Source organism: Monocercomonoides exilis, assembly GCF_001643675.1.
Source record: "Monocercomonoides exilis strain PA203 chromosome Unknown scaffold72-133335, whole genome shotgun sequence".
Taxonomy (NCBI): domain Eukaryota; phylum Preaxostyla; order Oxymonadida; family Polymastigidae; genus Monocercomonoides; species Monocercomonoides exilis.
Window position 1 is genome coordinate 106,997 of NW_027150617.1, and position 26,339 is coordinate 133,335.

The window sequence follows — 26,339 nt, forward strand, 5'->3', positions numbered from 1 at the left end:
TGCAAAATTCATTTAAGGATATCTTAATATAAAGAATTAATGTTGTGCATTTATTCCAATAACATTTTCAGTTAATAAAAAATAAACTTTGTGAACTTGATTTTTTTTGAGAAATAACCATAATGAAACTTGTGATGTTTGATGGATAAAAATGTCGATTTTTTCAGTTGTGGCAAAGTACTCATCGACGGGGGTAGGAATTTTATTTTTGCGTTTTTGCGTTTATTATGTTTTTGTGGTGGGTGCTTTGTTCGATTTTTATTTTGTTTTTGAGGCCAAATATTTGGATAGCAACAAGGGAGATTTTGTTTGTGTGCTCAAGGAGTCAGGTTCCGGGTGGGCGTATTGTTGCAACAGCTCAGGGAAAAAAGGTGTGCACGAGCATATGTTTTCTTTGGCCTTGCCGAACTGTTTGATAGGATTTCTGCCGAAAAAATATCTGAAGCCAATTTCCTCGTTTGATGATGCTCTTGAGGTTAAGGAAGAAAACTCTCCGAAAATGGTTTTTGAGAACAAGCTGCAGTCTCTCAGCCCCGCAGGAGGAGAATGCGAAGCAGAATTTGTTGACGAAAAATCATCTTCTTGCTGCGCGAGCTGCAAGTCTGCGAAAATGAAAGTTGGAAAACTGGTAGAAAGCGAACCTTGTCTGGACTGTGGAGGCAGCGATTATGCGGTTGTTATTGCAGATTATGACGGAAAGATGCAGAACAAGAGATGTCTGACGATTAAAAGTCGAGATGTTGTGAGAATATTGGAAAAAGGCGGAGATTGGTGGAGGTGCGAGCTGAACGGGGAGAAGGGGCTTTGCCCATCAAATCTTTTGAAAACAGAAAAAGAAGTCGAGCTTCTCACAAGAAAATATGCGCATCGAAAACGGAACTGGGCAAACAGAATTGTCGAAGGAAAGAGACGCGCAGCAAAAGCACCAACACCCCGTCATGCCGAAGATCAAAAGCTGCCAACAGAAGGCTTCTGCACTTCGTATCATTCAGAGGAGCACAACACAAGCGCACCAGCTGGCTTGACATTTTCGTCCACCTCATTTCCGCTCAAAGCGTCAAAATCAGAAATTGCTTTTCACGCACCATCTTCAACAGACACAACACAGAGCAAGAAAGGCGATGCAAACATTTCGAGAGAACAATCAGTCACAGCGGGAGCAGCAGATTGCACTCAGGGAAGGGCGTCTTGCCTTCCTCAAAGTGAGATATCGAATGCAGAAACACCAATCTGCTCATTGCCTTCAAAAGCGCCCTGCGAAAAGCCAAACATCTGCGCAATTCCAAATGCGTCAGCAAAATCTGATGGTTGTTCAGATGCAAGTGCCGAGCCAAATCAGACATCAAAGCTGAAATGGCAGTATCAGCAAGTCGAAAAAGCGCAGACGAAGGAGCAATGGCCACAACAACAACAACAACAGCAACAGCAACAGACACAACAGTTCTGTTTGTGTCGCCCTGCTGTTCCAATGCAAGCACAGCATTTTCAGCTGCAGACATCGCGTGGGTACAACACTTGCAATGCATTCAATGCGTCTCGTTCATTCAACACATTCAACACCCACAATGCATGCAATTCTTATAACCCGTTCAACACGTTCAGTTATCCAAACATGCGCAGCACATGCAATGCACACAAGACGTGTCCCACCTTCTCTTCTTGTAAGCCTGACTCTTCTGCTGCATCGTGTCGCCCTCAAACAGCAAGAACCAGCAGCATCCAACAGAACACGGCATCTGCTTCTTCTGCCTCTTTGTTTTATTACAGGCCTCGCTCTACAAATGCTTCTATTTCTTCTTCTTCTTCTCCATCTTTAAGTTCTCCTTCTGCTTCGCCACAAGCATTTTCTGCTCCTTTCAAAGTGCCAACAAAAACACCATCTCCTGCATCTCCTTCTTCAACCACACTTACTCCATCATCACCATCATCGTCGTCGTCATCATTATCAACCATTTCTTATCCAGTCAACTTTCCGTCGCCTGTGCCAGATGCCAAGATCAATCTTCTTTCTCCGTCTCCTCTTCCTCTTCATCCTTCCTTCCCTTCCCTTCCTTCCCTTCCTCTTTTGCCACCATGTTATTTGGCACTCAACAAACAGGACAAACAGGCTGTGAATTCTGTCCAAATGCCAGTGGCAACTCAGCAATGTGCAGATTGTATTGAAAAGCTCAATGACTGCAATCAAACTTCATCATCACAATCTTTATTGCCGTCATCAATTGACACAATTGAACAACCAACAACAACATCCACACCCACATCTTCTCATATGCCATTTGATAAGCATCAAAAAAAGCATCAAAAAAAGCATCAACATCAGCATAAACATGAACATAAACAGAAATGCAAACAACATCGACAACATTTGCTGGAGCAGAACTTGCCAACAGACCACACTCAAATGCCAGTTGCTTCTCTGTCTGAATGGAAGGAGTCAAAAGAAGGAATTGAAGAAGCGAGAAAGGCAGAAGAAGAGCACAAAAAAAGGGAGAAGAAGACAGCTGAATTGAGAACAATGGAAAGGCCAGTGAAATCTGATTTGAGTCATCCATCAAGGGAACTCCAAACAGAACAGTTGAATGCTCCATCATCAACAACATCATCATCATCTTCTTCTTCTTCCTCCACTTTGAATTCAACTGCTTCATCTTCCCCCAAGGTGTGTGTTGTGACAGGCGGGGCTGGCGGAATAGGCAGATGCTGTGTGACGAAGCTGTTGAAGGAAGGGCTTGTGGTGATTGCGATGGATGTGAGCGAAGAGGAAGGGAGGGAAATGGTGCAGAAAATGGCAGAAGGGGAAGAAGAAGAAGAAGAAGTGAAGAAAGATATTAACCTTATTTCCATTCAGCAACAGAAATCAAACGAGAAGCCATCAATTCAAAGAAAGCATTTTTCAATCACACAATTTGAAGGGCATTCAGTCTTTGCATTTCCACCGATAACTGAAATAACTTCATCATCATCATCAACATTATCTTCTTCTCTTCTCTCTCAGCGCCAACTGATCTATTTCGCAGGCAATCCATCAGATGAAAGCGATTTGAATGTGTTTGTTTTGTTTGTCCGATCAACAGGATTTGCAGTCAGAAGTCTCATCACAGCGCCTTCTGTCTGTTTGGATTGGTGGGATAAGAAAGAAGATTGTGCGAGTGGAAGGAAAGAGGGAAAAGGAAAAATAAAAGGAAGAAGAAAAGGAAAAGAAGAAAGAAAATCAAATAAAAAAGTTGAATCCAATGAAGTGGATTCTCCATCTTCTTCGTTTCAACAGCCAACGCCAACAGAAGCAAAGGCAAAGACAACAATGCCTTCATTGTTTTCTTCTTCTTCTTCTTCTTCTTCTTCCTCATCTCCCACTCAACATTCATATCCTTCATCTCCTTCTCATCCCTCTTCTTTCTCTCTCTTCCGCCAAATGCTCAGTGAATGTGTGATTTCTCCTTCTGTTTTGGTGTCTTCGCTTTCAGACAGATTTTCTCTTGGTGCAAGTGTTGTGTTCATCTCCTCTCCACTCAATTGCTCTTCATCATTTTCATCATTGCCATCAACACCATCCCCTTCTTCTTCTTCTTCTTCTTCTTCTTCTTCTTCTTCTTCTTCTTCTCTTTTTCCTCCTTCTTCTGATGCCATTTGTGTCCAGCGTGGAAGTCTGGATTGTCTGACGAGGCGTCTTTCAGCTGTGTATTTGGGTGTTGCGAGAGTGAATGCGATTCATCCTGGCTGGATGGACACGAAAAAGAGCATTTTGGAGAATGGAAGGAGAGAAGAAGCAAAGATGTGTGAATGCAAGGGAAGTGGCAGAGATGGTGATGGTGGTGGTGATGATGATGAAGACGATGGAATAGATTGCTCTTTGCCTGTTTTCTGCTCGTTGGAGGATTCGACTGAAGGGGTGGAGACAACAAAAGCGTCTGCAAAGTCTTCTGCTGGATGCTCTTTTTCTGCTGACAAATCGACATTTTTGAATTCGTCGCCTTGTTTGCGCACACCAAACATGACGCCAAACTCCTTTTCTGCTTTGTCCTCTCCTGCTTCTTCCTTTTCGCTTCCGACACATCCACTTTTGGCGCCGCTCTGCTTCAACAGGCAGATTTCAGAGCCGCAAAGAGGAAGACGCGAAGATGCTGCGAACTTGGCGGTGTTTTTATGCAGCGACGAAGCATCATTTATTTCAGGGCAGTGCATCAGTGTGGATGGAGGGTTTGGGAACAGCTATTAGAGAGACGATAACTGGGATGTGGAAGAGAAAGAGAAAGAGAAAGAGGAACAAATAAAAAGAGTTTGGGTGCTTTTGTGAGATGAAGATGCGAATGTGCTTGCGATGAAGGAGAAGATGACCGAAAAAATTGTTGAGTTTAAACACAGCAACTGTTTATTTATTTATTTATTTCTTGCTTTCAAAGCAATTTCAGGATTATTCTTGATTTTTGAAGAGATCTTTTTCGAGTTCTGTTGATTGAATGAGATGTTGGGATGCTGCCAATGTGTGTATTTATTGAGCACAGAAATGCTGTTATTGTGCATTGAGGTCAGTTGGAGCATTTGCTTAATCCTGAAAAATCAATTGTTGTTTTTCATTTTTAAACACAAATTTATGTTGATTCTTTCATTTGTTTGTGTGTTTGTTTTGATAGAAAAATTCTTGTTTCATATTGTTAAAGAATACAAATATATGCATTTTTTATTTGACCTCACAACATTCACACCACCCCACCCGCCTCTTTATTTCATGGCATTGCTCACAGTTTTCTTGTCATGTTTTTGCAAATGTTTATTTAATCTTTGTTTTCATTTTATTTTCTGTTAATTTTTCCTCCTCTTATCTTTATTTGTGTTTTTTTTTCTTTTCAAAACATTAAATTCGTGAAATGTTTCATATTTCTTTCTTTTTCTGCGACAATGCCAATTGCCATTCACATTCTTTGATTTGATAATTGTGTTATTTTGCCATGTTTTGCTTCATTTTTTCAGAAGTTAGAAAAGACCACTTTTGCTTTTGTTTGCTAAATTATATATTTTTATGATTCATTTTTTCGTATTGAAGTCTTTGAAGCATGATTTGCACCATTCTTTTGCTTCCAGATTTTTGTTGAATGTGTTTTTTGAATGAAGAATTTCTTTCTTTCTTTCTTTTTCTTTCTTTTTCTTTTGAAAATGCAAAATCTCCACAACAGTTTCAATGAAGTTTCACTGAAACGATTTATTTCTTTTGCACTTATGTATGAATAATCATCACAGTCACCACGTTTTCTCTGAGATTTTGCTTTTCTTCCTGAGCGAATGGTTGCATTATCTTTAATGTGATTGTTTTAGGTTTTTGACACAGCAACAAAAATCAACAAAAGAAATTGCATCGTTGTTTTCAATTGTTTTGATAGGCACAAAAAAAAAAGCTTGATGAATAACAGGAACAGTTTTTGAGCATTTAATTTTATTTTCAAACAGCCTACAAACATCATCTTTTCCACACAAAAAATCAGTTTCAAAAGAAATGGAAAAAATGAAATGAATTGCGTTTCAGTGAAATGAATTAACATTTTGAATTGCCAAAATCTTGATGAGTTTTAAATGCATCAAAAAGGATCTCGCTGATTCAGCGTGTCATTGCACTTTTTCAGAGGAAAAGATTTGAACAAAATTTGAAGCAAATTCATCATCCAAATCTGGCAGCTTTCCATTTGTCTGGATGCATTTTGTTTAGTGAGTGTATTCATCGCATCGAACCAAATGTTCACTTCACGTGCTTCTCTCCATCTCTTCTCTTTTGCCAGTTCCCTTCTGCCTGCTTGTCCCACTGCCTCCCTCTTTCCCTCAGCGGGTCAATCACAACAAGCGAGTCGTCTTCTGCACTCTGCGCTGTTAATGATGACGATGAAGATGAGGAAGAGGAAGAGGATGACAATGCACCCAGCATCAGTTCGCTTGTGTCTCGGGTGAAGTGCAGCGTGTGGCGCATCCACTCAGTCGAGTTCGCGTTGTAGTCGTCCGCGTCTTCTCGATCCAGATAGTGCGTTATCTTCGTGTTTTCTCCCCCCTCAGAATCACTTCCTGCTGATTCCAAATTTCTGCTCTGTTCCTTCTCCTCTTCACCTGCTTCATTTCCGTTGTTTCTCGCACTGATTCCATCTGCAGCTTCTTGTTCTTCTTGTTCTTCTTGTTTTTCATCTCCGATTCGCATCCTCTTTGTGTTTTGATCAAAACGCCCTGTTTTCTTTCCTCCACTCGTTCCTGTCCACAGTCCTCCCCCAATCAATGAATCAAACTTCGCCAGGCGCTCCATCATTGCTGCGTTTCTGCCTGATATCAGTTGTTTGCGCCCAGCTTCTCTTAATCTGAAGAAGCAAACCAAAAAATCCAAGAAGAAAAAATAAGTTAATAATAAACCACGAAATCATTTTCAATGAGTTGAAAAACAAGCAGATTTATTTCTGCATTCAAATATAAATTCTCCCAACAAATTATCATTCACACCTTCTTTTCTCCACTGGCGTCGCATCCTCGTCGATCGACAGCTCAATCATCTGCTGCTCCACCGTCCGTGGCGCTGCTCGCTCTTCCCCATTCTTCTCCTCTTCAAAGCGATTTTTCTTCGTGTGCTTCAGAGAAAGCGCATATAATGCTCCTTCATCCTCATCATTTTCATCATCATCATCATCATCTTCTTCTTCTTCTTCTTTTCTCTTCTCCTCTTCCTCCTTTTTCTTCTTTTCCTTTTTCTTCTCATTCAATTCTCGGCTCCTCTTTGTGAATGATTTTCTCATCATGAACGCATCAAAATACTCATCACTTGCCCCTTCGGCCAGTTTCTCTTCTTCGCTTTTTTCATGCCCACCCAACCGAACATCCTTGACGCTCTCTCTTTCGTTCTCTTTTGGCCCTGTGTCTACTCTGGCTGTGCTTTCAAACGGTGTTCCAGAAAACAGAGCTTTCTTCCACTTTGCCTTTTTGTCTGCGAACAAATCACTCGGTGAATCTTCCATTCCACCCCGTTTGGTTCCTTCACCTCCATTTTCGCCTTCTTCCGTTTTTTTGTTCTTTTTGCCATTTTCCACTGCCTTTTCCTCCTTTGGTGTTTTTGCCCTGCTAACTTGAACACTTTCTCTGCTGAGCATGTCATCTTCCAGAACATCATGAGCCGAAACAACCTGATTCTTTGTGCGCTTCTGATCTCCCTCTTCCTTCTCATCGCTTTCATCTTCGCTGTCCTCACCATTTTCATCGTCAATCTGTGCAAACGACAGAAGCTTGGCGTCTCGCCTTGTCGTCCCCCTCACCGTCTGCCGCTCTGCCTCTTTCTTCTTTTCGTTATTCTTTATTTCATTCATCTTCTCTTGCTGCGCTGCCAGTTCCTCTTTGCTCAAAGGCCGCGGCACCATCACTGCATTCTCCATCCCGCCAAACGGATTCGTGATCACTTCTGCTCTCAGAAGCTTCGGCGGGTAGAAAGGGCGATCGTGTGCATCGCATTCCACCTCTCCAATCGTCGTCACCGTGAAAATCGTGTCAAACGACACCTTCCCAAATATCGTGTGCATCCTGTCCAGCCACTCGCACTTGTCCAGCGTTATAAAAAACTGGCTCCCGTTCAAGTTCACCTCCTGAATCCCTCTTTCGCTCGCAGGCGTCGCCATCGCCACAATGCCCCGATGGTTGAACTTCAGCCTCGAGTGGAATTCAAGCGCAAACGGCTTCCCGTATATCGACTCGCCCCCTTCCCCGGTCCCCGTCGGATCCCCGCCCTGGATGCAGAACCCTTTCACAATCCGGTGGAAAATCGTGTTGTCGTAGTACCCTGTCAGGCAGTGCTGGATAAAATTCCGGCACGCTTTCGGCGCTTCTTTTGCCCACAGCTCCACAACAATGTCCCCGTGGTTCGTCACCAATTTGACCTGAATCACGCGCAAGCACGCCATCATCAATTATCCAAGCAAAGCACCACCAACCAGTTCAATAAGAAAAACAACCACAAATAATTACAAAACACAAAGCAAAAAGAACACGCAAAAAGAATACCGTTCCCGTCGTCGCCGGCTCAGACAAGTATATATTGGACATTTATCAAAAAACGAGCAATTCTCCACATTTATAATGGTTGCAATAATTTCAAAAAACCAAAATCTCACAAATGCTATCGGTTGATTGCATATATGAATGGATAAATCAACACATATATTCTTTTGAAGTTAGCTTATTATTATCTTTCATTGCTGTCTAAAATGAAAATTGAATAAAAAAATCACTCAAAAAGAAAATTTCGCCTCCAAAAATGAAAATCATAAATTCTGACAAAAAGATTATCACATCTTTCACATGTTTGCACTGATATATTCTTCTGCTTTGCCCTCATGCTTTTCTTCTTCTTCATTTGTTTTCATTTCTGTTGATTCATTTTCTCCATCTTTCTCTCAACTCCTGTTTCTTTGAACCTTTTGTGTAGTTCTCTGAATTGGCTGAAAACAATTGCAGCTTATTTCATAAAGCTGGATATGTAATCTTCTTTGAAAGAATTCGTGAAATCTTCTTCATTATCTTTGCAAAAATTAAATTTGCAGGAGGAAAAAAACAAAAAAATAAAAATCTCATTGAAATGAATGATGAAATCGCTTTTCAACTGACAAATAATTTTTGATGTTCAAAGAAGAATAAGATAATTGCTGAGATCATTTGAAAATCCCCACACACGAGCACCCCCAAAGCAACTTTCCTGAAGCTGACAATAATATCTTCATATCCTTCTTCTTCCGTCTTCTCATGCACCTTTCGGAAAAGCATCATTTTCTTCTTTGCTTTTTCGCTTTCTTTTTCTCCTTTCCATTCAGCCAGCTCCAGGCAAACCAAACATACCAAGTCAAGCTATTCTTTTTTTCTTTTTTTCTGCTCAATATTCGAGAAAGGTGATAAAAAACACTTCTGCCGCGCGTTAAAAGCTCATCGTTAATTGTTGGCTGATGCATTTCCTCCAAAATGAAATCTACAGCCTCTTCGCACAGGAAGCAATCAGAAGATTCTGCTTCATGCAAAATGATATGAAACAAAAATGTGAGGCATTTCCTGAATATTCTTCTGTGGCTGCCCTTTGCTGCTCCACACAGACCAATGATGCATCTCGTCAGTTTGTTGCATTCATCGTTCTGCATTTGGACTTTCAGAGAATAAAAATTCAATAAATTGAGCCATCTGTCCAAAATAATCGTTTCTTTCGTTTCTTTTCTTTTTTCATCCTCCTCCTCTTCTTCCTTTCTCTTCCAATCCACACATTTCATCAGCTCTTCCAGCTCTCTTGTTGCTTCTCCCACAAAATGCAATTCATTCACAATGATGCTCTTCGGACACTTGTCGAAAACCAATCTGCCTATCAAAAACAGCCAAGCCGATTGGCATGCGAGTTTGGTCAGGTTGCGGTTTTCGTGATGGCACTTCATGATTTCTGTCATCCGCCTCAGATACAATTCTTTATCAATATGCTTCATGATTTAAAAAAATATATAAAAATATGAAACAAAAAAGGAAGAATGAAGCTCATGCATAATGTTTTCTAATGTCGCTCAATCCAAGTAAAGCCATTTCCACTTCTTTTTGAGTCTCCTCATTTTTCTCCTTTTTCCTCAATGCAACTTGCAGAACACAAGACATGCAAATCGAAAGCAATTCCTCTGAAACATAACCATCGCACAGCATCATGCAGCATTCGCAAAGATCAACCAGAAACTTTTCATTTCTCTCTTCTTCTTTCTTCTTTTCTTCTTCAACAATCAACCTCTCAAACCTTTTGCCCAACGAAGAATAAATAAAATCATAGCTTATGGAATAATTCAGCACTTTCCAATATCCCATGTGCTTCAGCAATGCAATCGTGTTTTCCAATGACATTTTCTTTTCTTCAATCATTTTGTCCATTCTGCTGAACAATTGTTCTTTGAAAGCAGAATCCAACTTTTCTTTGTCCATTCCTTCCATCAATCTGTCGATTTCTTCAATTTTCTGAATCTGCTCTTTCTCCCCACGATCCTCCAGTTCATGAATTAATCCTTCAAAATAAAAAAAATAGAAATAATTCGATCATTTGGAATCAAAACACGATGCCGTACACAAACGAGAGAACTTTTCAGAGATGTCAATGTCCTGATATTTGAATTTATGTTGCATTCAGAAAACGTAGTATTTTTTATCATTCAAACAGAAAATGAATCATAACAGGAAAGAGACAATGACTATTTAAACTCCAAAGAAAGTATTATATATAAAGTTTTCATACCATCCGTCTTTGAATTGATATTTTAATCAAGCGAATATTGAGATAAACAACGCTTTATCTTCTTCAAGTTTGCTCTTATGGATGATTTGATCAAATTCGATTTTGGAAAAACCGAATATTTTTGTAAAACAAGAGAACTACAAGCGAATCTATCCAGCATAATATTTGTTATTAAATTGCCAGTGATGGTGACAGACAATGACGGAGAAGAATCGAAATATCTTTTTTTTTTGGAACGATTTTTGGAAATGAATGGCTCAGGGAAAACGACATTCATATTTTGGTTGCAAACAACAAATACATAAAATAAACAAAATAAATTTGAAAAGTGATTGGAAGAAGGGAAAAAAGGAGAATGCAGACAATTGAAAGGAAGTCTGAAAGTTCGAAATTAAATGAGAAGTCGTTCTTTTCAAACAAGAAAAGTGATTGACACGAATGAAATTTGACTTTTTGTGAGGGGAGGGTGGGAAGGCAGAAGGAGAAAGAAGCAGCGGAAGACATTTGAAAAGGAGATAAATAGCATTCCATGTTGAACATTTCTTTTTCTCTTGCGATGGTCAGGACAGGAATGAGACTTTGAGGAATGTTTTGAAAAAACAATGCAAGTGCTATTTCTGTCACTGTTTCAAACCTTATGAAACAAAAGGGAACAAAGCAAATGGAATCTGTTTGTTCTCAAAGATGTTTTGCTTCCTTTTTTTCAAGTTCAATACTCACTGTTTCAACAACCCAACTGTTCTTCTTCAATGGATGTTTTTTGAAGTGTTATTCAAACATTCTCCATTTTCAGCAAAGAGAAGTTGCTTCTGCTGAAAAGAGGGGGAATAAACATCAGATGATGTATTGAACCTTATTTTTGCATGTGCTCACATTCAAATGATTGAATTCTTCATTTGGTGAAATTGTGAATACCAAAACACAGCAATCACCATCAACCGCAAAGCTTTCATCACCAAAATTGGGGTGATTGCTTCATCCATTCCTTTCTTTTTGAGGAATGTGAACGTTTTTCAGATTCATGAAAAGGCTTGAGAAAGAAAGTTAATCATCAACCGTTGTTCCAATTGCATCTTTCAAATCTCTTCTGGAACAATCCTCAAAATGAATGGAACATGCTGAAAGTGACCATTCAATCAGAACAAGATCTTTGCTCTCAGCATAAATAGCTCTCAATGGATTGTGAACCATCTTGTGATGATGATAGCATGTTTGTTGTTTCAAAGTCTTTCACTCCACACACACTCAAAAAATCAATTGGATTGCAAAAACACAAACAAGCAATTGAAACACTTGAAAATAACAGAAATGAGAAAAAGTTAAACATTCTTCATCTTTGGAGATATTACAGCGTTTTGATGAAGACAAAAACACATCAACAAGTAAAAGAAACAAAAGAAACAAAAAAATAATCTTTCAACACAACATTCCACAAATAAAATAATAAGCCATCAAACAAACACAAAACAAAGAAAAACAAAGACGATATTCTAACCACAATGAAACAAAAAAACAAAAAAAAAGACAAAAAATGCATATTTTCAATTTATAAATCTGGGGAAATGCTCTCCAGAAAATAATCATGAACAGAAACAGATGGAAAAAAAATACTTCTTTTGTAATTAAATACATAAACATTAAAAAAACATAAAGAATCTAATTTAACAGAACAGACCTCCTAACAATCAAAATATTGACAATAAAACTTCAAAAAAAGAGACAAACACACATACACATACAAAATAAAAAATGAAGATAATTTTCTATGCCTAGGAATTGGCACAAGCAAAATATTTGTGCAAACAAAACACTGCATTTTACAGGATGTTTTTTTCGGAGCTCATAAAATACCGTCTGACAAACACTTGCTGCTCCATCTGCCCAAATCTCACAGCGACCTCATGCAGTCTGCAATCTCCATGTGCCTCAGATAAGACAACGGACCGGCAGTTGCCAGGTAGCCCAGCAGCATCGCAATAAACACCAGCGCAATCAGAGTGGCATACGGAAAATAGAAAGCAGGCAGCCCAGTCGACAGCAGCTGCACCACCTCCGAAGACATCATGTACGACACCGCCATCCCGCAGACCACCCCCATCACAGCTGCTCCCATCACCAGCACAAACGCCTCTTCCACAAACACCCGCCGCACCTCAAACTGCCCCATGCCCATCGCTCGCATCATCCCGTACTCCTTCTTCGACGACAGCACGTTCCACGACATCGCTGCCACCAGCGAGCACTCCCCAACGAAGCTCAAAAGAAGCGCCGCCACAACAAACACCACACGCATCACCACCTCAAACGTCGCATACGTCTGGTCGAACTCTCGCTTTGTCCAAACATAAGAGATCGTGTAGTTGCTCTCCCCAGCACCAGCAACCATCAGCGAAGCCAATGGATCGGAATGGGGGTTCATCAGTGGCTCCCTGCCATGTTGCCAAGGAATAAAATCGATTCTTCTTGCTTCATCAACGGAAGATCTGCCGCCACTTTCCATCTCTCTGTTCGGCTGCAACCCCTCCAGTTCAGAGTTCTTCCAACCATTTCCCTCTGGCTTGCGATTGCTCTGGAAAGATGGGGACTCTGAAGAATGCTCACTGGAGCCATCATATTTTGAAGAGGATGAAGAAGCCTAGGCACAGCCATCGGAGTCGTTGACTTTTGCGTATCTGACTGACCTCTCCAAGTCCTCAGTCCTCGAGGCATGTGCCCCTTTCTTGTACTTCACTTTTACGTCTGAGATGCACAAGTCGTCAAATGCCGATGATGAGAAAACACCGCCAATGTCTGACACGGTCTCACACAGCAGCGGAACAGAAACGGGGAGCTGGGCAACCCCATAGCCGTCTTTGACCTCAGATACAACAAACGGAATGGCTCTGACAAACGCCCCAATCGTGATGTTTTTGAATATCGCTGACAGCGGAGCAAGATTTGTGTGCCCTGCTGTGCTTTCAGCATCTCTCTTGTTCTTCGACAGATCGCTCTCGCTGAACAGCGTGTTCGAGTAAAACGGCAAGTACACTGAGGCATCCGCGCTGAGATTCTTCGCCAGCACATATCTGTCCCCCAACTTCGCTTGCATCGCCTTCCCAAACGCCTTCGACACAACACCAATCGGCGCTTCAAAGTAGTTTGCATACATCTGCCGCACAATATCGTCCCCGCCCATCCTCTTTCGATCATTCAGCGACCCATCCACATGCCACGTGCCTTCGTCGGTCGCCGCCCTGAAGTTCGGCGAGAGCGCAATCAGCTCATATTCCTCCTGGTGCGTTCTCCCGCGGTTCGTCAGCAGCACCGAAGCCCCGCCGCCCCGCTGCTGCCCAGCAAGCAAGCAGCTCGCAAACGCATACGACTCAACCACATCGCTGTACTCATCCAGCACTTTCTGGATGCTCTCCAAGTTCTCCATTCGGAACCCACGCGACGTCACATTGCGGTGGAACAGCGGCGGTGGGAAAAACACTGAGCCATTCCAGTTCTCGTACTTCTCAAAGGGGAACGTGGACGCATACGCCAGAGGCCGCACATCCAAGTCGCACCCATACTGCTGATACCCCGACGCCTTGATCGCACTCAAAACTGTGTTCGCAATCACATCCATGAAAAACACAAAGCACAGGATCAGCGCAAACATCACTGTCGTCCCCCGGTTCCTCAGCCTGTGCAGACTCAGGTTCTTCAGCGCCATCTTCTTCACTGCCGACTTCTCCCAGAAGAGAAACACCGTGCACACAACCGCCTCAAACACATACTCGAAGTTCACACACAGCAGCACCAGCGCAACCATGATGCATATCATCAGCCCAATCAGCACAACCACCAGCATCGCCACGTTCCCAGACTCCAGCGAAAGAGGGAAGAACACATACACACACCCGCCAATCACCACCAGAATCGCGCCATCCACAAGCAGAGCATACGACGGATGCACCGAGTCACTCCGCTCGATGGTGACAAGAACAGCTGACGCGTTTGTGTGCTGCACATCAATCGAGTCATGCAGATTCGCCGACAGCGCTGTGCGGATCGGGAAGAACGAGGCCACAAGAGTCGCTCCCAGCACAACCAAGATCGTCACAACCACCGACCACGCTGGAAGCGCCACCCCCAATTCAATGCCTCGGTTCTTCGTGATGGCACCCACCAGAACTGCATTTATCCCCTGCGCTCCAGCAACCCCAACAACAATCCCCGGCACCGCATACATCAGCCCTTGCATCACAACAAGCATCACCACCCCACACCGCCCCATCCCGTGCACCCGCATCAGCCCCAGCTCATATGCTCTCCCGTCGACAGACCGCTGGATCTGCGAGTAGATAATCAGCACTGTGACCCCCAGCAGCACAACCACCAGCACCCCCATCAGCAGCAGCAGCAGGCTTTCGAACATCGCGTCGCTCTCGGGCGCCATCGGCAGCGAGGCATCGAGCTCCACCGATCCCAATGCAAAAAGCACCCCCGTTGACCACAAATTCAGCTTTCTTAACGAAGCAAAGCAGAAGGAAATTCATTCAATTAATGTGAATACACATATAAATATAGTAAATGTATTTATGTCATCATTCATTTGTTTTCGCAAATGAAAAGAAGCACCAATTGAGAAATGAATATGCATTTCGTCCCCCCAGAAAAATGAGAATTAATTCATTATTGCGACAGCTGCACACAAATCCAAGCAAACCGTTGAACCATCGAACTGTCTGCATGCAAATAAGTCTTGTTTCTCGGCAGCTGGCACGTGCATGCCATTTGAGAAGCATAGTCACTCAGATTTGCCTCCAGAAAATGTTCTTTTGCAACAACATCCAAGACAGAAAGCGGAAAGTTGTCAACAATCTGAGGCATTGCACACAGAATAAAAAAAAGCATGAATGGCCAAAAAAACAGTATCGTTGTCATCATCAGCAGCAGCAGCAGCAGCAATAACAACAACAAAAGAAAGAAAGAAAGAAAGAAATATTTGTCATAAAACAATATGCCAAAAATCATTAAAATCGCAAATATGATCAATGCCAAAATATCACACATGCTCCCAAACGGAATCGAATTCTGCAACAATTTTCGCTGAAGCACTTGTCTGGTCAATGCTGTCATGAACCTTCAAAGCAACAATAATATGAATCAAATGAACGAAGCAAGCGAAACAAATCATAAACATGTTCATAAATGGAAAGGCATTTTTGTTTCAAAATGCAACATAAATAAACGTGTTGCCACAAAATAGATTTCTTGAAATAGTCTCTGATATTTCATTTCAAACCTCAGCCAGTTCAAATGGAACGGTCAATTTCCCCAGCAACTTCGCAATGTCTTTCAGATTGCCTGGAGAATATTTCTTTACCACATCAAATGCTATTGGAGAAATCCTCGAGATGTTCATGTTGACTTTTATGGTGTCTCCAGGCTTCATTAAAAGAGAGTTATAAATAGGCCCGTCAAAAACAACTTTCCCTTTTGGAATTGCATCAAGATTCCATCTCCAGCCAATGTCATATTGCTTCTGAGCCACGGAAATCCATAGTAAGTGAGCATAATAACAACCACATTTAAATGCCGTGCATGAATCATGAGAGGAATAAGAAGAAGAAAAAAAGAAAGAAATTCATTTTATTTTTTATTGAGAGTGGAAAAAAGTCGAAACCTCAAATCTGCTGTTGATTGCCATAAAATTACAAGTGTCTCCAACTCCGTTGTGGCTTATTTGCAAGAAATCTTTTATGCGAGGCGAACACATGGAAAACTTTTCAATTTTAATATTTCTGCTTTTTGATGCAAATTATCAATAACGCCAAACTTCTTTTCCAAGAGGATCGAGTATTTCTTTTGCATGTGTGAAATTCAATCCCATGGCGTCCGTTTGAGGTTTTGGTGCAATAAGCATGTCAGGAGTAGTATAAGATGGAATGTTTATTGAATAATTTAATTCAGGGAGCTTTGTAGCCAAGCCCAACACAATCGGTATAATTAAGCTCACAAGAAAGCATCTTTCAAACGCAAACGCGATATCAAAAAACAAGCATTAAATCACAACAAACCCTAAAATGCCCCAACAAAAACTACATTTGTTGCGTTTCATCTCCCTCCAACTTTGGAGCAGATAAAAGCGAAAATACGCATATGCTTCTTTTCCTTTGCTTTTGTTTGTTTGGATAGATTTGTCCATTGTCTTTATAAATAATTATTTCCACAGAAAAGAGAAAACCTTTCATGCTAATTATGCAAAGATCATTATTCGCACGCAAACGTTTATTTTTTCATTATGAAATTATCATGTTGGATATTTGACGAAAAGGATGGATCATTTGGAAAAATGAATTCATAACGAATAAGTTGCATTTGCTCAGGAAAAGTGGAATTTGGAACAAATCAAGCCCAAGATTTCCGTGAAAGCTTTGTTCACCAAAAACAAAACATTATTGCTCGGAATAAATCACTTTCTTGGAGAGTTATTTTCTTTCTTTCTTTCTTTCTTCAAAAATTTAGCATTTCCAATTAATGAAACAGTTTCGATAAATCGAATTTATAAAAAGTTTTTGCTGGTTGAAATGTGCAATTTTCCAGAAAAAGTCGCATAATACTTCTTATTCATTCGTATTTAAAACATGATTTTATTATATGGGTTATTCTTTTTGAAAAGTCACAAATGTTTAATATCTGGGTGAAATAAAAAAGGAACTTATTTGATCGTTTTAGAAAATAAATCCAATGAATTTCTCCATTATGCACTTATTCCAGCATCAAATAGGTCTGCGTATTTTAATTTGCATAATGATTACGTTTGATGGATTTGTTTACAAAAATGGTCAAATGAGTTCATTTTTTGTTTAACCCAGATATTAAACATTTGTGACTTTTCAAAAAGAATAACCCATATGGTGTAAAATTATACACTTCAGGTATTTTCATTGAAAAACTATGAACTGTGGATGAACTTTTTGTGATCAAAAAACACAATAAAAATGTGTACATTTTTTGACATACGCGAAATGTCTCTTTTCTTTATGTTATGATTTCAATGATGCCTGTTAACAGATATGAAAATCCAATTTATAATGAAATCTGATAATATTTTATAAAGTTATGAGCTAAACAAATATTTCATGCTTCGTGCAAAAAAAGCTTGAAAGTTCATATCTTCCCCAAAATATGGGTGATTATTTTTGAAATCATATTTTTTCTAACAAAAATTTCGGTGCAAATATATTTGATGAATAACAATTAAAAAACATAGAAGAGTGAAAAGACTTATTCAAAACATTTTTAATCTTTCATTTAACTGAAACAATTGTATTTTAAAAAACAATTATCATGTTATTTTTATTTTGAAACAAAAATTTCTTTCGAAAAACTTTCAATCTTTGAAAAATCAACACCCCGAAAAAAGATATGATTTCAAAAATAATCACCCATATATATTTATTTGATGAATATTTGAGTTTTGAAAAATTATTAGGTATCAAAACAACAGAAAGAAAATGAGTTTCTTAAGTTTAGAAATAATAGAAAAAATTAGAAAGGAAAGATAAAAAGCAATACTGACAAGTTGAACTCGCAACAGTACAAGCTTGTGGAAACATGAGCAAATAATTAATCAAAAAAAGAAACTTTAAAAAAAAAGAAAAGAAAGAAAAAAACATACAGATTGTGTAAAAAATACCGGACAAGATCGATTTCTCAATAACCACTTAAAGAGAAAATCTGATAATTTTCCTCAAAATACATCTCATTGATACAAACTCACGTGACAAACAAGACTTTCGAAACAGCTTCATTTGTGCTCAGAAAAAATTATTGCAAAAACATCGGAAAAATAGGAATTTATGTTTCTCCGAAACTTCAATAATGATTTTTTCTGAGCACTAGCGAAGCTGTCCTCAAAGTCTTGTTTGTCACGTGAGTTTGTATCAATGAGATGTATTTTGAAGAAAATTATCAGATTTTCTCTTTAAGTGGTTATTGAGAAATCGGTCTTGTCCGGTATTTTTGCACAATCTGTATCTTTATTTTCGAAATTCAATTTTGAAAAACATTAAACATTCAGTCTTGTAATAATGAACATTTGTTAAAAAAATTATATTTGAAATGAAATAAAAATTTTGCATTCATGAGAAAATCTTCGTTTTATTCCAGACTATTTATGTTGTCGTATCATAATTAGAATTTGATTTAAGTGCAAAAATGATACGAAAAATAATAAAATTTTAGAAAAATATTTGTTAATATTGAATGGAACAAAATGCATAAGGCACAAAATTTCGATCCATATTTATAAGTTTCTGTTTGAAGCAATGTTGGATTAGAATTTGGGATCATATAAAAAACTGGGTAGTAATAAAAATCTGATCCTGCAACACAATTATGAAAAAATTGCATATACGGTTAAATTTTAGCTTCTTTGAAAAAAGCAATGATTTGTTCCAAACCTTTTATTTTTATTAATTTATTTATTTTGCTTTCATTTCATTGTAAGTCTTTCATTATTATGAAAAAATTAAAATAAAAATAAAAATATTGAAATTTTTGAATAACGAAAAAGATTCAAAAATGTTGAATCGAACAAAATTTTGAAAGCAAAAAATTTCAGCCTATTTAATGATTTTTCATAGCGTTGAACTTGCAGGTTATTTCCAAAACTTTTAATAAAAAAAATCAACAGGAAAATAAGCAACCTTACGATCTCAAAATTAATTAAAAATTTCTAAGATCTGAAAATTAAATAAGCAAAAATGTCTGATCCTTTTTGAAATCATACTTTCGTTCGAGTTTTGATCAAAATTTTAATCTCAATGGGGTTTTTGTTAAAATTTTGTTTCTGTAATAACAACATCATGAACAACGTGTATTAACAGTTTTAGTTCAATTTTTCAAAATTCCTTTAAGAAATTTTTTTGATCAAAACTCGAACGAAAGTATGATTTGGGGAAATATTTTTTTATTTATGAAAAAAACAACGATTTGTTCCAAACTTTTTCTCCAACCTTATCATTGTTAGTCTTTCATTTCTATGCCAAAAAAATATGGAATAATTCAAAATTTAAGAAAAAATATTTGTTAGAGTAGAATGGAACAAAAATAAGAAAGCAAAAAATTTCGTCCCATTTCAAAAAGGATCAGCCAAATAAAAAAGATTTTTCCCCAAATAAATACAAAAAATAAAAACAAATATTTCTTGATGTCTTTTTACGATCGCAAACTGGTGTAAAGCCATAGACAGACTTGAAAAACATGGCTATGCTTAAAAAAAAAGTCGTGCTTATTCCATACCTACACATCGTTTATTCTAATCACTTAAATTAAATTTAATCAACTTGATTATTTGAATAAAAAAAGTTTTATTCACAATTCATCGAACAAACGCAACAAAAAATCAAAACACATAAAAATAGGAAAAGAAAAAGAAAAGAAAATCAGCAAAACAGAAAAATATAATAATCCTATCACAATGCTAAAGGAAGATTTAGCAGTGTTATTGTTTCTATTTTCCAACCGCTTTCTTCACGTCGCAGCACAACACTCCCAAATTTTCCGTAAGTCAGTGCCCCTGGGTTAAAAATCGGAGGCAATGGCCCAACAAGTTCTTCCTCCTCTTCTTCTTCGCCTTTTTCTTCTTTGATGCTTTTATCTGCTCCATCCATTATTTCCTCCCTCTTCTCTTTGAACGCTCCTTTTTCGCATCCCTTATTCTCCTTGTAGCTACCCTCAAGCTCTTCATAAGCCGTAGCAATACCTTTCATTTTATCATCCTCGCTTTCACTTCCTCTGCGTTCTGATTCTTGCTCTCTTTCCTTCCACCCTTCTTTCCTCGAAATACGCTCCAATGCCTTGTGAACAATTTGCGACTTCATAAATCCTGTTCCAAAGTGTGAGTGCCCATGCACAAGCAGCGCTGTGCGCGAATAAAGCGCAGAATGTTTTTTGCACAGTAAAAACTGCGAAAGGCTCAAGGACCCTGTGGTCGTTCGCTTTGTCTTATGTTTGATTCCAAACGATGTAGCTGAGTGCAGTGGCCCCACGTGCGTCACAAACACAACAGAATCTTTCACATTCAGCTCGTTCGAAGATGAATGCTGCACTTTCACAGAAGATTCGGCGGAGGAATCAGGTGAAGGGGCGGATGAAGATGAAGCAGATTCTTGATTGGGCTCGTTTTGCCTATTTATCAAGGAAACAAGATCAGCAAATGACTCGGCCAGAAATGCACCCATTTGCCTGTCCGAAGTGAACGGTACGCCACTGATAACTGGATCGCCTTCCATGTACCCTGGCGGACAACCTCCAGCGCCTGCCAGAATCAGCCCTTCGCACAGCTTAACGGCTTTCCCATGAAGATAAATCACTCGCTCTGGAAGCAGCTCCGAATGCTCCGAATAATACCGAGGGGCTTCGTGATTTCCGGGTACAAAAACAACACATTGCGCATATTCAGTGAGCTCTGCCAGCTTTGCCTTTGTGCGATCTTCCACTTCTCGTGGATCTTCCTTGTTTTTCAACGGGTGAGCAAAATCATAATTCGCAAAGTCTCCTGTGCAGGCAATCACATCATATCTGTGGACAACAAAAATTCACCCAGTAAAAATAGAAAATGAACAATTAAAAAAGATCTTTTTAGGATACCGTGCATTATGATCTTTCAGCCATGTGCATAGTTCTACGAACCGAGTACTATTTTCATGAACGTCTCCCACCACAAGCATAGACATTTTATCCTTCAAATACGGGGTAATCAGAGGATCAATAAGATTGCTCATTCTATTTAATTAATTATGGGCGCTAATTTTTTCTTTCTTTTTATCGTTTCTTCTTCTTTCTTTCGTTTATTTTGCTTTGATTTTCCTCAAAAATGCGTATGACATTAAATATCGAAAAAATGGAAAAAATTCGAGCTTCAGATTTTCGTTCTTCAATCAGAGATTTATATTAACCAATAAATAATTAACTGAATATTTCATAAGCACACCCTTAAGGGAATAGAACATGAGAGGACTTTGAAAAGTTATTTTTGTGAAAAATGTTTTTATTACACAAAAACCAGCTTGCCAAAATCATTTTGATGTGTCTTTTGTATTTATTATGATTAGGCAAAACAAAAACGATTATATAAAGGAAACAAAATTTTCACAAAAATACATAACTTTCAAGTTTCGATGAATGCCATTGCTCTATTGATTTGTGCGCATGCAAATTGTGAATTTCTTCAGTGATTTGCAAAATGTTTCATTTATTCAAAATTCGGTTTTCTCTGTGGAAATTTCACAAGAAACCAAAGAAATACGCTTGAAAGAAAGAAATGCACATCCAACAATTTTGAGTTATTTCTTTAATTTTTGATTTCTGCAAACCGAAAGGACAGTGACAGATATCTTTTTGAAGCCATTCTTGGCTTGTTGCTCAAGAAAATACACAGTTCATATCAATTTTCGTTCCTGTTTGCGGTGATACGAAAATTTGCACTTGGTGACATTCAGTGAGAAAAGGTATTATTGGATGTGAAATCAAATTTTCAAGTCGTTTTGCATTATTTGGCAATTTGAGATGACTTCTTGTCAAAATGTCCGACCTGGGTGCGCAATGACCACATGCAAAGCTGAGAGGCTTCAATAGCATTGACTCTTATCAACCTGGATACACGAACACATTCCTATAAAATCATTATTCCGAAATCTGGCTGTTTGCCTCAACTTGCATGAATGACTCCTTTGCATGGCAGATACTGTCCATAGGGCCATAGAGACCAAGAAAAGCAACTTGAAATAAACAAGCTGTTTGAGATAGAGATTGAAATTTGAGAGGACATTCTTTGGGCTTTGTTGATTGGCTCAAGACAAAATCCCTTTTCGGTTCTGAGAGAAAAAAAGAGAGATCAAGGAAGTTGATTTGTGTTTCTGCACCATTTTTGCATTCTGCCAGAGATCGCAAAACAGTATTTTGTGGAAACAAATACGTGGGCTCTCTGAACGAAGATAAATGAGAATTAATTCAAGGTTTGCCAATTGATTGCATTCAAAATGTGCATTTTATGAGTCTTTTTTCCTTCTTCACAACAGGCCAACAGCCACAGATTTCAATTGCTCAAAAATATCGACAATTTATCTCAAGGTTTATTAAAGGCAAAATATTCAATGGAAGCAACAATGTTGGCATGTTTGTTCTTCAACATTGGGAAATAATGTTCATTCTTCTTTATTTCACTCAATTTTTGGGGGACAAAGGAGTGTTTTTGTAAAAACAATTTCTTTGCTGATTCTTGACTGATGAATTTAAAGTTTGCTTGTTTTCTGAGTGCTTTTGTTTTTGAGATCCTATTTGTCTTGATTTCAGTTTTTTCAACTCTTTCTTTATCCTTTGAATGTTTTGCAATTCGTCTCATATTTGGTGAGAATCTTTCTTTGTGATCTTGCGATTTTCGATGGATTGAACAGGCGAATGATTCTCCTGCTTCCAAAAAGGCATCAATCAAGAAAAGTCGAAATTGGACTTAAAGTTGCAAAAGAAAAGAATGAAATTGGAAGAACAACTTTTCAGGTATTTTTCAATGGAAAAATGAAAAATCATCCAATTGGTGCAATTCTAAATGAAGGGAACAGAAAGCGATTACAGAAGAGAGGAAATTGTCAGAGATAAAAGAGATGAAGGCAGTTGAAAATAAGATAAAAATCAAATCAATGGATGCTTTTGTCTCATACTTGCTGCCCTTTTTCAATGAAAGAAATTCAAATTGCCAGTTTTGCAAGATCCGCGAAATATTGAAATTATATGTTGAAAGGGAGCTTTCATCAAAAAAAATATCCAGAATTTTCAAATGCGATTCAAGGACTTTAAAGTTATTGCAATGATTCTGATTTGAAACTATTTTGAGAAAGCATTCACAACTTATTTGGCTTTCAAAGTGAGTCTTCGAAGAGCAACAAAAAGTGAAAAAGACAATGCTTGCTATTATCTATATGAGCAGGATTATTGTAAATCAAAGACCCAATACACATCTATTCCATGAAAATCTCAAAATAAAAATGGATTGAAAAGGAATATCTGCTTCCTTTTCAGTCTGGATTTCACGCTGAAAACTTGGCTGGATATTCGATTATTATCAATAGCCATCATTCTTTTCGGTTGCATATCTCTCAAAAACATCTTTGTTTCTTCATTTTTTGTCATTAATAACTTCAACTTTGATGTTAATCATTCTTCAGCTCATTCAGGTGAAAGTGCTTTGACTGTTGATGAACATTATTTCTGAGGAAGCCAAAGATCCGGATTGCTCCACTTTTGAGTTTTCCGGATATCCTTCCTGGTGGATGACTGCATCGGATATAGTGAGAATCACAGCTCCTGCTGGAAATCTTTGGATGAATTCTCGTTTCAGTTCGCTCGGTGTTGGCCTTGCTCCTTGCTTCTCGCTCACTGTCAATTTGACCAATTCACAAAAAGAAGAGCGCAAACTGCAGCCATATCTGGTCTTTCTCCATCACAATCTTCTTCCCCACCGTCTCAGCCTCACACTCCCAAAACGGGATCTCCAATGTCAAGCACTCTCACAGTGTTATCCCAATAGAGAACGAGACTGATTCTTTTGCTGCACCCATGTTCCTGTTGATCAGCAGCTCAGGCGCCTTCCGCCTCAAGCACTCTTTTTTGAAGCTTTCCTCATCCTCAAATGCGTATGATGGCAGAGAGTCATCATCATCATCATCACTTGCTGATGTAACAACAGTTGATGACAAGATGGATGATGGATCCAAATCTTGTGAAGAACTATCAAAATGCATCGCAATGCAGATCACCATGTGCCCGGAGAACAACACAATGTGAGGACTCAGATTTACAAGAGATGAAAGGGGATTGTCCATTTCATCAAATGAATTAAGTGCAAGATTTGCAACCCAGAACAGGATCTGAGCAGCTGTTTGTTCTCTTTCCTTCGGAGTGCCAATTGCCATTTCCTTTGTCTTGTTCCTTCCATGAAGCAGCATGAACAATGAATCTCTCAGATCCACTATCAGCTCCTCATGTGGGGATGAACAAGCCATCGCATCCACCAGATTCGACATTGATGAGGTGGTTGGGCACAGATCTTCCCCTCGACAAATGTCGAATTTGAATCAATCGTTGAAGTTGATGAAATGGATGGTGATGGCGTTCTCTTCCTTGTCTCTTCTTCAACAACCTTTTCCAGCATCCATTGAGGAATCTTGTCTGAATCCCTCCCCAGAATGAATTCTGTTGGTCAACTTTCACTCAACAAATGCTCTGATGACTCTGAATGACCCAAGCTTTTCTCATATATTCTCTTCTTCATCCTCTCTTCATTCTTCGTCTCTGCCTCTCTTTCTGCTCTTCTCCACTGTGCCTCAGGTAACATCTCCATCGTCACCATCTCAACCATTTTCGGATACTTTTTCACTTCATCGTTCACAATCTCTCTCACATCTTTATTCTCATTCTTTGCTCTTCTCCATCGAACTGCCAAAACAACAGACACAATAAGAACGATCAACAGAATAACAACGAGCACAATCACAATGATTGTCCAAATCGATTTTCCTTCTTTTCCGCTTTCAACAGATTTTTCATCTCCATTTGCCTGACTTTCACTTCTGTTCTTCAGAATGAAAGAGTTTGTTGATGAAGGAGAATCAGCATTCCCAAAAAGATATGCACGCTCATTTCTATTTCATTTCCACAACTGCTGATAAGACCTTTTCCCACACTCCCTTCAACTTCCCTTTCTGATAGAAATCCATTTGAATCAAAATCATGTTTTTCAATCTCATTCTCATCTCCCTTCCTCTTCACAACTGAGAATGACAGATTGCATGGAACAAGTGGCATCATTTTGAATGTCAACTTCATTCTATCTGTTGATTCTTTTGCTTCCACACTCTCCAGAACTGGAATAAAGAATGATGAATCTCTTTCAGAAACAACACCTTCAAAACTGCATCCTTCATTCAATATCCAAAGTGAAGTATTATCCTTCAATCCATCTCCTCCTTTCAAACTCATCATATTCAATATTTCTGAATCTGAACAGATGATATTCCTTCTCAATGATGGATATTCTTCAATTGAAGGATTGTTATTCATGAACTCTCCTTTCTCGATCATGATATTTCCTCCACTCAATGTTATTCCTCCTTCAGCTGAATTCGAGATTGTTGTGTCTTTCATCAAAACAGAACTCTTGGCGATATCCACAAGAGATCCTGACCATCTGCACATCTCTTCCACCTTCAAATTCTTCTCGTTTCTTTCCTTTGTCATTCCATCGAAAATGCAACTGTCCATTTTCACATCCAAGCAATCCTCCAATTTCATCAATTTTCCTTTTGTGGTCTTTGTGGTTGTTTCTCCCATTGTGCAATTTGTCAACTGTATCGTCTTTTTCATTGAAAAGCATGACATCAATGATTCTTCATTACTTGCAATTGAGATACTTTCAACCTTTAATCTGTCCATATTCAATTGACCGCATTCATTAATATCTATCAAAGAAGTTAAAAATGTTGAACCACAAATCGTGAATAAATAAATTGCTGATGGAAGTGGTGATGAAAGATGCAAAGCAGATTCTTGAAGAATGAGATTTGACATTGCATATCCATCAAGTTGTAATTCTCCTTTTTCCATATTTATTAGATGAAATGGAATGTTTGCAAAAGCAGCATTTCCTTCTTCATTCGATTGTTTTGAGTCAAATGAACAATTCATCATTTCAAGAAGTCCTCCTTCTGGTGATATTAGTGATTCATGAGAAAAATGAAATCTGAATCAAACACAAAGTTCACTCTCACCAATGAAACTGTTCCAATTGTTGAAATCAAAGAATCCTTTGTTTTTCAATACTTGGTTTCACTTCAACCTTGTAATTTTCTCTGCTCTTCGAGCTCAAACTCATTTCCTTCAGACTTATTTCACCACCAATCACACTCTCTCCAATAACAATCATTTGACTCATAAAATCAGAAGTCAGATGCATCAGTCCATAATCAATTGAATAACATGGAAATGTGTTTGTTCCACATTGCCTCTCATCAGATCCATTAACATTGCTCACAATGATTGTGTCGCTCTGATGGAT

At 38.7% G+C, this 26,339-nt stretch overlaps 8 protein-coding genes across 8 annotated transcripts; 1 reads left to right on the forward strand and 7 right to left on the reverse strand.

Annotated features, from left to right (window-relative positions):
• Positions 1–151: 151 nt before the first annotated feature.
• Positions 152–4,216, forward strand: MONOS_14282 (uncharacterized protein; the record flags this gene model as incomplete). Its single annotated transcript, XM_067867070.1, has 3 exons — positions 152–193; positions 275–371; positions 420–4,216. 3 exons carry the CDS (start codon positions 152–154, stop codon positions 4,214–4,216), a joined length of 3,936 nt encoding a protein of 1,311 aa, XP_067718793.1.
• A 1,129-nt stretch (positions 4,217–5,345) lies between these two features.
• Positions 5,346–8,085, reverse strand: MONOS_13639 (putative peptidyl prolyl cis trans isomerase-like). Its single transcript, XM_067866359.1, has 3 exons — positions 8,011–8,085; positions 6,469–7,886; positions 5,346–6,329 (listed from the first exon to the last, which is right to left on the reverse strand). The coding sequence occupies exons 1-3, from the start codon at positions 8,050–8,052 to the stop codon at positions 5,729–5,731; spliced, it is 2,061 nt and encodes a 686-aa protein (XP_067718794.1). The 5' UTR covers positions 8,053–8,085; the 3' UTR covers positions 5,346–5,728.
• Positions 8,086–9,516: 1,431 nt separating this feature from the next.
• MONOS_18378 (uncharacterized protein) lies at positions 9,517–10,143 on the reverse strand (the record flags this gene model as incomplete). Its single annotated transcript, XM_067871393.1, has 2 exons — positions 9,517–10,025; positions 10,092–10,143. The coding sequence occupies 2 exons, from the start codon at positions 10,141–10,143 to the stop codon at positions 9,517–9,519; spliced, it is 561 nt and encodes a 186-aa protein (XP_067718795.1).
• A 1,997-nt stretch (positions 10,144–12,140) lies between these two features.
• On the reverse strand, positions 12,141–12,752 carry MONOS_13637c2 (putative FtsX-like permease family; the record flags this gene model as incomplete). The annotated part of the gene is made up of 1 exon (XM_067866357.1): positions 12,141–12,752. One exon carries the CDS (start codon positions 12,750–12,752, stop codon positions 12,141–12,143), a length of 612 nt encoding a protein of 203 aa, XP_067718796.1.
• Positions 12,753–12,887: 135 nt separating this feature from the next.
• On the reverse strand, positions 12,888–16,427 carry MONOS_13636 (putative DUF214 family protein; the record flags this gene model as incomplete). Its single annotated transcript, XM_067866355.1, has 7 exons — positions 12,888–14,745; positions 14,946–15,100; positions 15,291–15,362; positions 15,525–15,764; positions 15,906–16,004; positions 16,059–16,248; positions 16,300–16,427. 7 exons carry the CDS (start codon positions 16,425–16,427, stop codon positions 12,888–12,890), a joined length of 2,742 nt encoding a protein of 913 aa, XP_067718797.1.
• Positions 16,428–19,417: 2,990 nt separating this feature from the next.
• Positions 19,418–21,013, reverse strand: MONOS_18379 (uncharacterized protein). The gene is made up of 2 exons (XM_067871394.1): positions 20,879–21,013; positions 19,418–20,809 (listed from the first exon to the last, which is right to left on the reverse strand). Exons 1-2 carry the CDS (start codon positions 21,010–21,012, stop codon positions 19,702–19,704), a joined length of 1,242 nt encoding a protein of 413 aa, XP_067718798.1. The 5' UTR covers position 21,013; the 3' UTR covers positions 19,418–19,701.
• Positions 21,014–23,793: 2,780 nt separating this feature from the next.
• On the reverse strand, positions 23,794–24,309 carry MONOS_13634c2 (uncharacterized protein; the record flags this gene model as incomplete). The annotated part of the gene is made up of 1 exon (XM_067866353.1): positions 23,794–24,309. One exon carries the CDS (start codon positions 24,307–24,309, stop codon positions 23,794–23,796), a length of 516 nt encoding a protein of 171 aa, XP_067718799.1.
• Positions 24,310–24,485: 176 nt separating this feature from the next.
• MONOS_18380 (uncharacterized protein) lies at positions 24,486–25,888 on the reverse strand (the record flags this gene model as incomplete). Its single annotated transcript, XM_067871396.1, has 2 exons — positions 24,486–24,860; positions 24,920–25,888. The coding sequence occupies 2 exons, from the start codon at positions 25,886–25,888 to the stop codon at positions 24,486–24,488; spliced, it is 1,344 nt and encodes a 447-aa protein (XP_067718800.1).
• Between the last annotated feature and the right edge of the window lie 451 nt (positions 25,889–26,339).

Excerpts from the sequence above, each read along its gene's own strand:
- MONOS_13639 (XM_067866359.1), bottom strand. The coding sequence starts at position 8,052 with ATGTCCAATATATACTTGTCTGAGCCGGCGACGACGGGAACG. Across the intron at positions 7,887-8,010 it reads AGCCGGCGACGACGGGAACG|GTCAAATTGGTGACGAACCA; the intron begins GTATTCTTTTTG and ends CGCGTGATTCAG. Across the intron at positions 6,330-6,468 it reads ACGCCAGTGGAGAAAAGAAG|ATTAAGAGAAGCTGGGCGCA; the intron begins GTGTGAATGATA and ends TTGCTTCTTCAG.
- MONOS_18379 (XM_067871394.1), bottom strand. The coding sequence starts at position 21,012 with ATGAGCAATCTTATTGATCCTCTGATTACCCCGTATTTGAAGGATAAA. Across the intron at positions 20,810-20,878 it reads CTGAAAGATCATAATGCACG|ATATGATGTGATTGCCTGCA; the intron begins GTATCCTAAAAA and ends TGTTGTCCACAG.